At 43.2% G+C, this 14,959-nt stretch overlaps 2 protein-coding genes across 2 annotated transcripts; one reads left to right on the top strand and one right to left on the bottom strand.

Annotated features, from left to right (window-relative positions):
* Positions 1-4,938: 4,938 nt before the first annotated feature.
* Positions 4,939-7,452, bottom strand: LOC121560264 (mitogen-activated protein kinase 7-like). The gene is made up of 4 exons (XM_041873280.2): positions 7,307-7,452; positions 6,825-6,963; positions 6,509-6,616; positions 4,939-6,332 (listed from the first exon to the last, which is right to left on the bottom strand). Exons 1-4 carry the CDS (start codon positions 7,450-7,452, stop codon positions 5,214-5,216), a joined length of 1,512 nt encoding a protein of 503 aa, XP_041729214.2. The 3' UTR covers positions 4,939-5,213.
* A 189-nt stretch (positions 7,453-7,641) lies between these two features.
* LOC123484593 lies at positions 7,642-14,597 on the top strand. Its single transcript, XM_045215095.1, has 2 exons — positions 7,642-7,652; positions 13,762-14,597. The coding sequence occupies exons 1-2, from the start codon at positions 7,642-7,644 to the stop codon at positions 14,522-14,524; spliced, it is 774 nt and encodes a 257-aa protein (XP_045071030.1). The 3' UTR covers positions 14,525-14,597.
* The last annotated feature ends 362 nt before the right edge of the window (positions 14,598-14,959 follow it).

Raw genomic sequence — 14,959 nt, 5'->3', positions numbered from 1 at the left:
AGCAGTGCGCGCTAGTAGCATTTCAATTGGTGACGTCACTTGCTCTGAGACCTTGAAGTAGTTGTTTCCCTTGCTCTGCAAGGGCCGCGGCTTTTGTGGAGCGACGGGTAACGGTGCTTCGAGGGTGACTGTTGTCGATGTGTGCAGAGGGTCCCTGGTTCAAGCCCAGGTAGGGGTGAGGAGAGGGACGGAAGCAATACCGCGCAAATAGATCCACAAATGACGCAATCTCTACTGCACTCCACACTACCCTTTCCCACCTGGACAAAATAAATCCAAGTGAGAATGCCGTTCATTGACTACAGCTCAGCATTCAGCACCATCGTGCCCTCCAAGCTCATCACTAAGCTAAGGTCCTTGGGATTGAACACCTCAGTCTGCAACTGGATCAGCTTCTACCCCCAACTCTATGCACACACACTGGGCTCTATTCACACACTCACACATACTTACACTGACACTTCAATACATACACACACACACACTTCCACACTATATTATGTTGCCTAGTCACTTTACCCCTACCTACAGCGCATTCGGAAAGTATTCAGACCCTTTGACTTTTTCCACATTTTGTTACGTTACAGCCTTATTCTAAAATGGATTAAATTGTCTACACACAATACCCCATAATGACAAAGCAAAAACAGGTTTTTAGAACATTTTGAAAATGTATTAAAAATAAAAAAATATTACATTTGCATAAGTATTCCGATCCTTTACTCAGTACTTTGTTGAAGCACCTTTGGCAGCGATTACAGCCTTGAGTCTTCTTGGGTATGATGCTACAAGCTTGGCACACCTGTATTTGGGGATCCTCTCAAGCTCTGTCAGGTTGGATGGGGAGTGTCGCTGCACAGCTATTTTCAGGTCTCTCCAGAGATGTTCGATCGGGTTCAAGTCCGGGCTCTGGCTGGGCCACTCAAGGACATTCAGAGACTTGTCCTGAAGCCACCCCTGTGTTGTCTTGGCTGTGTGCTTAGGGTCGTTGTACTGTTGGAAGAAGAACCTTCGCCCCAGTCTAAGGTCCTGAGCGCTCTGGAGCAGGTTTTCATCAAGGATCTCTCTGTACTTGCTCCGTTCATCTTTCCCTCAATCCTGACTAGTCTCCCAGTCCCTGCCACTGAAAAACATCCCCACAGCATGATGCTGCCACCCCCATGCTTCACCGTAGGGAGGGTGCAAGGTTTCCTCCAGACGTGACGCTTGGCACTCAGGCCAAAGAGTTCAATCTTGGTTTCATCAGACCAGAGAATCTTGTTTCTCATGGTCTGAGAGTACTTTAGATGCCTTTTGGGCTGTCATGTGCCTTTTACCGAAGAGTGGCTTCCGTCTGGCCACTCTACCATAAAGGCCTGATTGGTGGAGTGCTGCAGAGATGGTTGTCCTTCTGGAAGGTTGTCCCATCTCCACAGGGGAACTCTGGAGCTCTGTCAGAGTGACCATCGGGTTCTTGGTCACCTCCCTGACCAAGGCCCTTCTCCCCTGATTGATCAGTTTGGCTGGGCAGCCAGCTCTAGGAAGAGTCTATGTGGTTAAAAACGTATTCCATTTAAGAATGATGGAGGGCACTGTGTTCTTGGGGACATTCAATGCTGCAGAAATGTTTTGGTACCCTTCCCCAGATCTGTGCCTCGACACAATCCTGTCTTGGAGCTCTATGGACAATTCCTTAAACCTCATGGCTTGGTTTTTGCTCTGACATGCACTGTCAACTGTGTAACCTTATATAGACAGGTGTGTGCCTTTCCAAATCATGTTCAATCAATTGAATTTACCACAGGTGGACTCCAATCAAGTTGTAGAAACATCTCAAGGATGATCAATGGAAACCAGATGCACCTGAGCTCAATTTCGAGTCTCATAGCAAAGGGTCTGAATACCTATGTACGTAAAGTATTTTTGTTTTTTATTTGTAAAACATTTTGCAAACATTTCTAAAAACCTGTTTTCTTTTTGTCATTATGGGGTATTGTGTGTAGATGACTGAGGGAAAAAGTTAATTTTATCAATTTTAGAATAAGACTGTAACGTAACAAAATGTTGAAAAAGTCAAGAGGTCTGAATACTTTCTGAATACACTGTATATGTACATGTCTACCTCAACTTCCTCATACCCCTGTACATCGACTAGGAACTGGTACCCCATGTATATAGCCAAGCTATCATTGCTCATTGTGTATTTATTCTTCGTCTTACTGTCTACTTTCTATTATTATTATTTCTCAGAGGAAGGGGAGGACCATCCTCCTCAGTGAATTACAGATTTTTTTTTATAGTGGAATATTAAAAAAGGTCTCCTTTTTAGATATAACTTTATTAAATATATTCACATCGCCAAATAATTGATTAAAACACTGTTTTAGAATGAAAGTCTACAGTAGCCTCAGCAGCACTCTCTGGGGTAGCACCATGGTGTAGCCGGAGGACAGCTAGTTTCCATCCTCCTCTGGGTTCATTGACTTCAATACAAAACCTAGGAGGCTCATGGTTTTACCCCCTTCCAATGACTTACACAGTAATTATGACTTCCGGAGGACGTTCTCCAACCTATCAGAGCTCTTACAGCATGAACTGACATGTCCACCCAATCAAAGGATCAGAGAATGAATCTAGTACTGAAAGCATACAGTGAGGGAAAAAAGTATTTGATCCCCTGCTGATTTTGTACGTTTGCCCACTGACAAAGAAATGATCAGTCTATAATTTTAATGGTAGGTTTATTTGAACAGTGAGAGACAGAATAACAACAACAAAAATACAAAGAAATGCATGTCAAAAATGTTATAAATTGATTTGAATTTTAATGAGGGAAATAAGTATTTGACCACTCTGCAAAACATGACTTAGTACTTGGTGGCAAAACCCTTGTTGGCAATCACAGAGGTCAGACGTTTCTTGTAGTTGGCCACCAGGTTTGCACACATCTCAGGAGGGATTTTGTCCCACTCCTCTTTACAGATCTTCTCCAAGTCATTAAGGTTTTGAGGCTGACGTTTGGCAACTCGAACCTTCAGCTCCCTCCACAGATTTTCTATGGGATTAAGGTCTGGAGACTGGCTAGGCCACTCCAGGACCTTAATGTGCTTCTTCTTGAGCCACTCCTTTGTTGCCTTGGCCGTGTGTTTTGGGTCATTGTCATGCTGGAATACCCATCCACGACCCATTTTCAATGCCCTGGCTGAGGGAAGGAGGTTCTCACCCAAGATTTGACGGTACATGGCCCCGTCCATCGTCCCTTTGATGCGGTGAAGTTGTCCTGTCCCCTTAGCAGAAAAACACCCCCAAAGCATAATGTTTCCACCTCCATGTTTGACGGTGGGGATGGTGTTCTTGGGGTCATAGGCAGCATTCCTCCTTCTCCAAACACGGCGAGTTGAGTTGATGCCAAAGAGCTCGATTTTGGTCTCATCTGACCACAACACTTTCACCCAGTTCTCCTCTGAATCATTCAGATGTTCATTGGCAAACTTCAGACGGCCCTGTATATGTGCTTTCTTGAGCATGGCGTAGTGTGTTACCAATTGTTTTCTTGTTGACTATGGTCCCAGCAGCCTTGAGATCATTGACAAGATCCTCCCGTGTAGTTCTGGGCTGATTCCTCACCGTTCTCATGATCATTGCAACTCCACGAGGTGAGATCTTGCATGGAGCCCCAGGCCGAGGGAGATTGACAGTTCTTTTGTGTTTCTTCCATTTGCGAATAATCGCACCCTGTTGTCACCTTCTCACCAAGCTGCTCGGCGATGGTCTTGTAGCCCATTCCAGTCTTGTGTAGGTCTACAATCTTGTCCCTGACATCCTTGGAGAGCTCTTTGGTCTTGGCCATGGTGGAGAGTTTGGAATCTGATTGATTGATTGCTTCTGTGGACAGGTGTCTTTTATACAGGTAACAAGCTGAGATTAGGAGCATTTCTTTGTCAGTGGGCAAACATAAAAAATCAGCAGGGGATCAAATACTTTTTTCCCTCACTGTATATATACACTACCAGTCAAAAGTGGAATCATGTAGTAACCAAAAAAGTGTTAAACAAATCAAAATATATTTTATATTTGAGATTCTTTAAATAACCACCCTTTGCCTTGATGACAGCTTTGCACACTCTTGGAATTCTCTCAACCAGCTTCACCTGGAATGCTTTTCCAACAGTCTTGAAGGAAATACACATGCGGAGATCATCCGTTTACCCACACTGTGTCTCACAAAAACACGGCGATTGGAACCAATAATCTCCAATTTGGACTCCAGACCAAAGGACAACTTTCCACCGGTCTAATGTCCATTGCTCGTGTTTCTTGGCCCAAGCAAGTCTCTTCTTCTTGTTGGTGTCCTTTAGTAATGGTTTCTTTGCAGCAGTTCGACCATGAACGCCTGATTTACACATTCTCCTTTGAACAGTTGATGTTGAGATGTGTCTGTTACTTGAACTCTGTGAAGCATTTATTTGGGCTGCAATTTCTGAGGCTGGTAACTCTAATGAACTTATCCTACTTTCAAAGTTTCTGTATTGACTAACCTTCATGTCTTAATGTAATGATGGACTGTCGTTTCTCTTTGCTTATTTGAGCTGTTCTTGCCATAATATGGACTTGGACTTTTACCAAATAGGGCTATCTTCTGTACACCTCCCCTACCTTGTCACAACACAACTGAAATTCCACAAATTAACTTTTCAGAAGACACACCTGTTAATTGAAATGCATTCCAGGTGACTACCTCATGAAGCTGGTTGAGAGAATGCCAAGAGTGTGCAAAGCTGTCATCAAGGCAAAGGGTGGCTATTTGAAGAATCTCAAATATAAAATATATTTTGATTTGTTTAACACTTTTTTGGTTACTACATGATTCCATATGTGTTATTTCATAGTTTTGATTTCTTCACTATTATTCTACAATGTAGAAAATAGTAAAAATAAAGAAAAACCCTTGAATGAGTAGGTGTTCTAAAACTTTTGACCGGTAGTGTATGCAGTATATAAATGTTGTCTACCGTAGTAAATATTGTTTCACTTTATTGTAGGGTGCGTCCAGTATAGTTTCACTGGACATTATAATTATTTTATTAGTTTATCCCCCTTCCCAAATATACTCTTCCCCCTCTCCATAAACATGTCAGACTTTTACAATGAAGGATGGAAGGGGAGTGACCCACCCTCTGGAGTAGCAGAGTCCAATCAACTCTCAACTATTTCACAACCTCTCAATAACCTTCTTACGACTTGTTGTTAAACTTCACATCCTCAAACTTGACTATCCTCCCTCCTTCAGTCTCCACCTCCTTTTGCATCCAAGTCTCCACTTCCCCATTCCTTTGCTCATAGCGGCGGATTCGCACCTTGCCCGTTGTGGGGAGTGGGCATGGGAGACCCTTCGACGCCTCTTTGTAGAGAAGCTGTTTCATGACATCTTGACTGGGTTGAGCCATGCCTGATGGAACCAATGCATTACACTGGTCTACCTTTGGATGGGGAGACGGTGAGTTCTTGACTTCAGGCTTTGGAGAGGCTGCCCACTCCCATCTTGATGGGGAAGGTGACCGCTGTACAGGTTGTGGTTGCAGTGTTGTCTTGACCTCAGTCTTGACCTCAGTCTTTGGCAAGGCTGCACGCTCCCATCTCGATGGAGAAGGCACTCGAACAGGAGCTCGCACTAGCGTCTTGACCTCAGGCTTTGGAGAAGCTGTAGGCTCCCATCTGGATCGAGAAGGCGCTCTCACAGGAGATCCCACTAGCGTCTTGGCCTCAGGCCTTGGTAAAGCATTGCGCCCAAATCTCGATGGAGATGGTGAACGCTGTACAGGAGCTTGAGGACTTAGTGTTGTCTTGACCTCAGGCTTTGGAAAAGCTGCACGCTCAAATCTCGGAGAAAGTGAGTGCTGTACAGGAGCTTGAGGATGTGGCAAGGTGTCTTTTACCTCAGTGTGAGGAAAGGGTGTCAGAAGATGTCCTCTTTGTTTCTCCCCGGTGTTGCCACCTCCCCCTGCCCTTCGTATCTCTGGCATGATCCCGGCCATGGTGGCTCGCACTGTGGGGTCGCTCTGCACCATCCTACAGACAGCATTACAGTACTGCTGGCCTTGGAGTCTGAGGGTCTCCTGGATCTTAGTTGGACAGACACTGGGGGTGTGCAGCCTGACTCTGGCACAGAGTTCAGCGATGATTTTACCCATAGCCCACACATCTGAGCGCTGATCTCGCTGGCCCCTCCTCTGCAGGACCTCAGGGGGAGAGTAAGCCTCGTTGCCCATATCCATGGCAGAATTTAGGCCATTGCGGAAGAATTTGGCCAGTCCCATATCAATGATCACAGCTCGGTGAGTGTCATGCTCTACCTGGAAGAGATCATTTGAGAGGGGTGGAGAAATTTTGTTTTATACTGTATCTAGTCTATTTATTTACAGTGATAATGTCCTTTACTCCCAACAACAGATGAACAACTGCTTCTAAAGTCTTGCATCATTAATGAAGAACATCAGAACAACAAAAACAACTTTATTGCCTTTCTCACCATGATGTTGTCAGGCTTGAGGTCCTGATGGACGATATCTTTGCTGTGTAGGTGAAGTAGTCCTTCACACATGCCTGTGATGATGGTGGCCTTTATAGATGGAGTCAACTGTGGGGGAACAAAGGCTTTGATTATCAACTGATGAGCTAAATTGCACATAGAAATATTTTAATAATTTTGGGAAGGCCCCCTGAAAATCCTGTAGGCCTAGATACTTATTTAGCAGATATTTCAGATAGAAAAGTTTTACTATGTGAACTTTCATCAACACTGTCGCATGCATGTTTGGTGGAAGAGGTGGGATCCATAGACCTACCTGTATTTTAGATTTTTGTGATTTGAAGATGGTTGTCTCCAGTTCCTCTCCAAAAATGAACTCCATGGGGATGATCCACTTAGAGTCCTTGAGTGTTGGATTACCCAGAAGCTTCACTATGTTAGGATGAATTGCCTTACTGGAGTCCCAGGTCACAGAGAGAGTGTGACATAAAATGGAGAGAAAGGGTTATGAGGGCATTGGAGTCTACAGACAGCACAACTAAGCACTTCTGTAGTGACCTTCATCAGCACCCTCATCAACACCATCTCTGATATCATCACCATTTAGCTCAGCTGGTAGCTCAGCTGGTAGAGCACGGCGCTTGTAACGACAAGGTAGTGGGTTCGATCCCCGGGACCACCCATACACAAAAAAATAATGTATGCACGCATGACTGTAAGTCGCTTTGGATAAAAGCGTCTGCTAAATGGCATATTATTATTATTATACCATGATAGCACATTATCTGTCATACTCACTTGTATACTTGACACTCTCTCTCCAGGTCTGTCCTATTGATTAAGTGTTGTGGCACCTTCTTGATTGCAGCCCAGGTGTCATTGTACTTCTCCCTGTATATCTTCCCAAAGCAGCCAGCAGCAAGAGTTTTGGTGGAATAATCCATCTAGGGGGTTTGGTGGACAGTGGGGTCAAGATCCGAAAGAAATGTGAAAAATTGTGACCAAAAACGACTAAAGCATTCACCTCTGCATAGCATTTGTTATAGTACTATTGTTAAGGTAAGTACCGGTAAGTACACCCTACAGAGTCAATTCTCTCAATGTTACAAAGACAAAGAGAAATTCCAAAGAAGATGATAATGAGGTGGGTGAGAAGGGTGTGTCTGTTGACTACAAACTAAAGCAAACAGTGCTCCAACTGTAGAACAGAGGAATTCTGCAGACAGTTTCTCACATAGTAAGGTGGAAATTCTGGTGAAAATCTAAGCTGTTATTTTAATCCATTCAAAGCCAACCAACTCTGAGGCATTCCCAAATCCCTGATAGCACAGTAGCCTATTTATGCCAGCACCGTCAAATAATGTCAAACTCTACACAGGAACAAAAAAGTCACATGCTGTGTTATGTGTCATCCATTTGTCATTCATTGTCATAGTATCAATATATATTAGACATAGAGACACAGCAAGATACAGAGCAAGTGTCACAGCAAGAAAAAGCAAGAGTAGGAATTTGAGATAATGTGTATAAAATCGAGCACATCGCCATGCAATCTCCATAGACAAACACTGACAGTGGAATGGCCTTACTGAAGAGCTCAGTGACTTTCAATGTGGCACCGTCATAGGATGCCACTTTTCCAACAAGTCAGTTTGTCAAATTTCTGCCCTGCTAGAGCAGCCCCGGTCAACTGTAAGTGCTGATATTGTGAAGTGGAAACGTCTCGGAGCAACAACAGCTCAGCCGCAAAGTGGTAGGCCACACAAGCTCACAGAACGGGACCACCGAGTCCTGAAGTTGGTAGCACGTAAAAAATGTCTGTCCTCGGTTGCAACACTCACTACCGAGTTCCAAACTTCCTCTGGAAGCAACATCAGCACAAGAACTGTTCGTCGGGAGCTTCATGAAATGGGTTTCCATGGCCAAGCAGTCACACACAAGCCTAAGATCATCATGCGCAATGCCAAGCGTCGGCTGGAGTGGTGTAAATCTCGCCGCCATTGGACTCTGGAGCAGTGGAAACGCGCTCTCTGGAGTGATGATTCACGCTTCACCATCTGGCAATCCGACGGATGAATCTAGGTATGGTAGATGCCAGGAGAACGCTACCTGCCCGAATGCATAGTGCCAAATGTAAAGTTTGATGGAGGAGAAATAATGCTCTGGGGCTGTTTTTCATGGTTCGGGCTAGGCCCCTTAGTTCCAGTGGAGGGAAATCTTAACACTACAGCATACAATGACATTCTAGATGATTCTGTGCTTCCAACTTTGTGGCAACAGTTTGGGGAAGGCCCTTTCCTGTTTCAGCATGGCAATGCCCCCTTGCACAAAGCGAGGTCCATACAGAAATGGTTTGTCGAGATCATTGTGGAAGAACTTGACTGGCATGCACAGAGCCCTGACCTCAACCCCATCGAACACCTTTGGGATGAATTGGAACGCCGACTGCGAGCCAGGCATAATTGCCCAACATCAGTGCCCGACCTCACTAATGCTCTTGTGGCGGAATGGCAGCAAGTCCCCGCAGCAATGTTTCAACATCTAGTGGAAAGCCTTCCCAGAAGAGTGGAGGGTGTTAATGCCCATACATACTTTTGATCATGTAGTGTACCTTTCAATGACCATTTGTGGCCTGCCATCAGATATAATGTGGCCCCTACTTCTGTTCCCAACACTACAATGATTTTAAAAGATTTGATGTTGGGAATGACAACATATTACAATAATGAATTCAGAGCTTATGCTATTCAAACAAAGAGGGAATTGTTAAACTATGAGCATGCAGAATATGAAAATGCCATTTCTTTTCAGCAATGTGCAGCTTTCCTGACATTGGCTTAACAGAAATGGCCACATTTGGCAAATTACATTGAATTAGAATAGAGCAATAACTTTTGCAATTCTCTTTACATTACATACATTTCATTCAGTGGACGCTTTTATTGTCCCCAGCACATGGTGCACCTGTGTAATGATCATGCTGTTTAATCAGCTTCTTGATATGCCACACCTGACAGGTAGATGGATTATCTTGACAAAGGAGAAATGTTCACTGACAGGGATGTAAACGCATTTGTGCACAACATTTATGAGAAAGAAGCTTTTTGTGCGTATGGAAAATTTCTGGACTGTTTTATTTCAGCTCATGAAACATGGGACCAACACTTTACATGTTGCTATATATTTTTGTTCAGTGGTAGCTAAATTTGTCACTGGTATGGGCTAGTAAATATCCTAAACTAGCCAGTTAGACAGTGATATCCGCAAGCTAAAACTGGGGAGAGAGGGAGGAGAGAATTCACTTTCTGTTTCATCTGCTGTTGGCTTGCTAGCATTCACTCAAATGTTTTTCCACATTATTGCTGAAATAAGATTTTGATTATATAAAGATTGTAATTGTGTCAATATGTTGTGAATATTGTAGAAAAATCCTCACAGCCAATTCCATACTAATAAGTGAAGTGCCACGTGCTGCGCACCAGGTTACCACGTACAGCAGGCTCCAAGCAATATGTTCCTCCAATGTGTGAGTCATAAAAATTACAATCTTGCGTTCGGGGCTTTCCAGCAGTTTTCAGGGTTTTTATATGCGAGTTGCATAATTTGTACAATTCTAAACTAACAAATAATTTTTCAAGTTAGAACCCATTTATATTAGTTAAATTAATATACAGCACCAACTACATAAATGTCAGATAAGGTCCATTATCTGCTACCTGGACATTAAAATCAAATCCTATTAAATGATCCTTACCTCTGTCAGTTTAGTTCAGGAATGGCTGCTGTCTTGCTGTGTCAGGTGTAAACATAAGAGAACACAGCTGTGTGTGGTTGTTTTTTACCTCTCCTCTGTCCCACCCCTAAAGTAGTCAGGCCCTACTGACAGACAATGTGGTCTGTCATACATAGAAAAGGTGTGCCAAGTGCATGCGTATACTATTGTTGCATAACATTTGTTATAGTACTATTGTTAGGGTAAGTTACAAAGACAAAGAGAGAATTACAAACAGAAGAGTGTGTCTGTTGACTAGAAAAAAAAAGCAAAAAGTGTTGCAACTGTAGAACAGAGGAATTCTGTTGAATATCTAACCTGGTATTCTAATCCATTCAAAACCAACCAACTCTAACTGAGACATTCCCAGATCCCTGATAACACAGTACCTTATTTATGCCAGCATAGTCAAATGTTAGACACAGAGAGAGAGCAAGATACAGAGCAATAGTCACAGCAAGAAAAAGCAGGAGTAGGAATTCGAAATGTAAAAGTGAGAGATGATGAATAGGAGCAAAGCTGTCTGAGGGACGGACATTAGTATATCAAGAGAGGTAGATACCTTTCAGTGACCGTTTGTGTACTGCCATATGGCGATAACATAGCTAAGTATGTCACTGGTATGGGCTAGTAAATATCCTAGACCTAGACAGTGATAGCTACAAGCTATCAGAGGGAGGAGAGAATTCACTTTCTGTTTCACCTACTGCTGGCTTGCTAATGTTCACTCAAATATGTTTTTCCACATGTTATTAATGACATTTTTATTATATAAAGATTGTAATTGTGTCAATATGTTGTGAATATTGTAGAAAAATCCTCACAGCCAATTCCATACTAATAAATGAAGTGCCACGTGTTGCGCACCAGGTTACCATGTACAGCAGGCTCCAAGCAATATGTTCCATCACTGTGTGAGTCATAAAAATTACAATCTTGCGTTCGGGGCTTTCCAGCAGTCTTCAGGGTTTTTATATGCTTGGTGTATAAATTGTACAATTGTAAACTAACAAATAATGTTTCTAGTTAAAACCCATGTAGCTATATTAGTTAAATTAATATACAGCACCATGTACATCAAATCAAATCAAATGTTATTTGTCACATACACGTGTTTAGCAGATGTTATTGCGGGTGTAGCGAAATGCTTGTGCTTCTAGCTCCGACAGTGCAGTAATATCTAACAAGTAATATCTAACAATTTCACAACATATACCCAATACACACAAATCTAAGTAAGGAATGGAATTTAAGAATATATACATATATGGACAAGCAATGACAGCGGCATGGACTAAGATACAGTAGAATATTATAGAATACAGTATATACATATAAGATGAGTAATGCAAGATATGTAAACATTATTAAAGTGACTAGTGTTCCATTTCTTAAAGTGGCCAGTGATTTCAATAGGCAATAGCAGCCTCTAATGTGCTAGTGATGGCTATTTAACAGTCTGATGGCCTTGAGATATAAGCTGTTTTTCATTCTCTCGGTCCCAGCTTTGATGCACCTGTACTGACCTCACCTTCTGGATGATAGCGGGGTGAACAGGCAGTGGCTCGGGTGGTTGATGTCCTTGATGATCTTTTTGGCCTTCCTGCCTGTGACATCGGGTGCTGTAGGTGTCCTGGAGGGCATATGTTTGCCCCCAGTAATGCGTTTGGCAGACCGCACCACCCTCTGGAGAGCCCTGCGGTTGCGGGCGGTGCAGTTGCCGTACCAGGCGGTGATACAGCCCGACAGGATGCTCTCAATTGTGCATCTGTAAAAGTTTGTGAGGGTTTTAGGTGCCAAGCCAACAGCCCTTGTGGGTGTTGAGGATCAGCGAAGTGGAGATGTTGTTTCCTACCTTCACCACCTGGGATTGGCCCATCAAGAAGTCCAGGACCAGTTGCACAGGGCGGAGTTCAGACCCAGGGCCTCAAGCTTAATGATGAGCTTGGAGGGTACTATGATGGGTTATGTCACATTTGACATTGGTGATTATGTCACACAGTTATGCCACATTTATGAACCCTTTATAAAGCATGGCATATGGTTATAGATGCTTTGTAACGCATTTATGTAGTGCTTATGAAGGCTTTATGAAGGATTTATGAAGCCTTCATAAGCTGAACATATTTTAAAGCAGGGCCAAAAATGTATACTGTCATAAAATACTTTATATGGGCAAATAAAACTCATAGAATAAAAATGAAAGTTTTACATCTTCCTAAGTCAGAGGGTGGTTTTAACCTTCCAGACCTGGAATTGTATCAACTCACCACCCAGGGCTTTACTTGCGACATATAGACAAGTTTTTGAGCCGTTTCCGCTCTACTTCCTGAACTCCTCCCGTCGATGCAATCCAGTTCCGTTCTGCCGGGCTGGGTTTGTTTTGCTAGCTAGCTCCGTTGTGCCGACAAAGCACTGATATCGCAGTGACAAAGAGGATATAAAAATTACAATTACAACATGAAGAAAAGTGGTTCGGGAACGACGTGTGTGGTAGTTGGTTGCAAAAACTCGAGAAAGCACCTGAACGAGTGGTTAGATAGAGAGTGCTATGACCACAAACCAGCTACAAAGAGGCAATGTCCATGTGCTCCATTGTTTACATTTTTTCGCAAGCCTGATACCGACTCGGAATCAAGGACCTGGCTGAAGGCATTGAATCTAAAGAAACCACCCCTCAACCCCTTTTGTTTGTTCCTATCACTTTGTTGACCAAAAACCTACCAAGGATAATCCTTTCCCAGAGTTGTGGTTGGGATACAATCGCCCTCCCCAGCCAAATAGGCGTCAACTCACCCAGCGGACCACTGCCTCCTCCCAGATAAAGAAACGCAGACTTGAATCTGAGGGTAAGTTCAGCAACTTTAGCTATGAAGCTGACAATACTGTTAATTATGAAGAAGTTGTCATACATTAACATTGCTACCGGTATTTTGCTAAGGCAGTTGATTGTTTTGGAGATGGGACAAACAATGCCCACGATAGCTACATCATTAATTGTGTGTGTGTGTGTGTGTGTGTGTGCCTGCCTGCGTGTGCCTTAGTCTACATCATAAATACAATGCAAGGTGGCAGGCTGTTGTGATGATGATTGTGTGTGTGCGTGTGAGTGCAATGTTGTAGTACACATTTTTCCATTGTGATGTTTGTAGTGAGAGGACTCTATGCCTGCATTAATTTTGCTCCATCCATGTTTTCTCTTCCCCTTTTTAGATGCTCCAGAAACCTGTCAGCCTGTCTGTGAGGCCGAGCCTGCTACACCAAAATTTCGAGATGCCCAGACCCAATGGGAGGATCCGTCACATATTGATCACATTTACTGTTCAACACAGTCTGTTAAAGTAGACAAGGCCACACAGTGCGAGGCAAAAATGGGTCCTACTGTGACCAGCACCACGGTCATTGATGATGCTAGGTCCCGGCTGTATACAGGAGTGCTTATGGTTCAATTCTTCACCCTGGTGACGGTGTTGTTGCCTTTCAGTAAGCCATCAATTACCCTTCCTGTTGTTGACCAAATACTTATGACGTTGATGAAACTAAAACTAAACCTAATATTAGGAGATATTGCTCACCGCTTCAATGTGTCTACATCCATGGCAAGCATTGTGATTAGTCACTGGATTGACGTGATGGGTGAACAGTTCAAAGTCCTGATCCCCTGGCTTCCAAGAGAGACCATTCGTGCCACAATGCCCTTGTCGTTTCAGAGGAACTACCCTCGAACCACCTGCATCATTGACTGTGCCGAAAGTGCCATGCAGAGAGCCACAAACCACGACTCAAGGAGTGACACTTTCAGCCAGTATAAATCACGCAACACTGTGAAATATCTCGTCGCTGTGGCCCCTAATGGGCTAATCATGTTTATATGTTTATATGCTGGGAGAAGCAGCGATAAGTTTATCACCATGGACAGTGGGTTCCTAGACTATCTGAGGGCTGGTGATGAGGTCATGGCGGACCGTGGGTTCACCATTCGAGACTTGCTTGATGAGAGAAGGGTCAGTTTGAACATCCCTGCTTTCACCTACAGGCGCAATCAGTTGACCAATGAGGAGACGACACGCACCAGGCGAGTAGCCAATGTCCGCATACATGTGGAAAGAGCAATCCAGAGACTGAAGGTGTTTAAGATTTTATCCCAGAATGTTCCCATCAGCATGGCACCGAAACTGGACAACATCTTAACCATCTGTGCTGGCCTAGTTAACCTGAAGAGTCCACTGATCAGTGAGGTTTAGAATCTTGCCCTGTGTCCCTGTCTACCAACACCCAGCCATGTTGTTCATTAAATACAGATAAACACAACAAATACTGCGTGCATTGTATTTTTAAATATTATATATGAATATTTTCATAGTGATGTAATTGTGTGGGCTGCTTTTGTATTTTACTTTTTAATACCTGTTAAGATTAAACACGCAATCTTTCTTGTTGAAGCCATTTGTTTAGTTTCCTCAAAACAATTAATTAATCAAGTGTTATTTATGTACAGTATGAGCTTACTATGAATTATGAACTGTGTTAAAATAAATTGTAGCACTCTAAGGATTGAAATTACATCAAACTTTATTTTCACTCAAACAGTAGGCACACTGATATATTGCACAGCATAAAGAGATCATGTAAACAATGGACATCTGTTGGCTCCTGTGGGCATGACCTAAATAAGGCAG

The sequence above is a fragment of the Coregonus clupeaformis genome, unplaced genomic scaffold (assembly GCF_020615455.1).
Source record: "Coregonus clupeaformis isolate EN_2021a unplaced genomic scaffold, ASM2061545v1 scaf0366, whole genome shotgun sequence".
Classification (NCBI taxonomy): Eukaryota; Metazoa; Chordata; class Actinopteri; order Salmoniformes; family Salmonidae; genus Coregonus; species Coregonus clupeaformis.
Note: the sequence above shows the minus strand (reverse complement) of the source record. Positions and strands in the feature narration are given on the sequence as shown.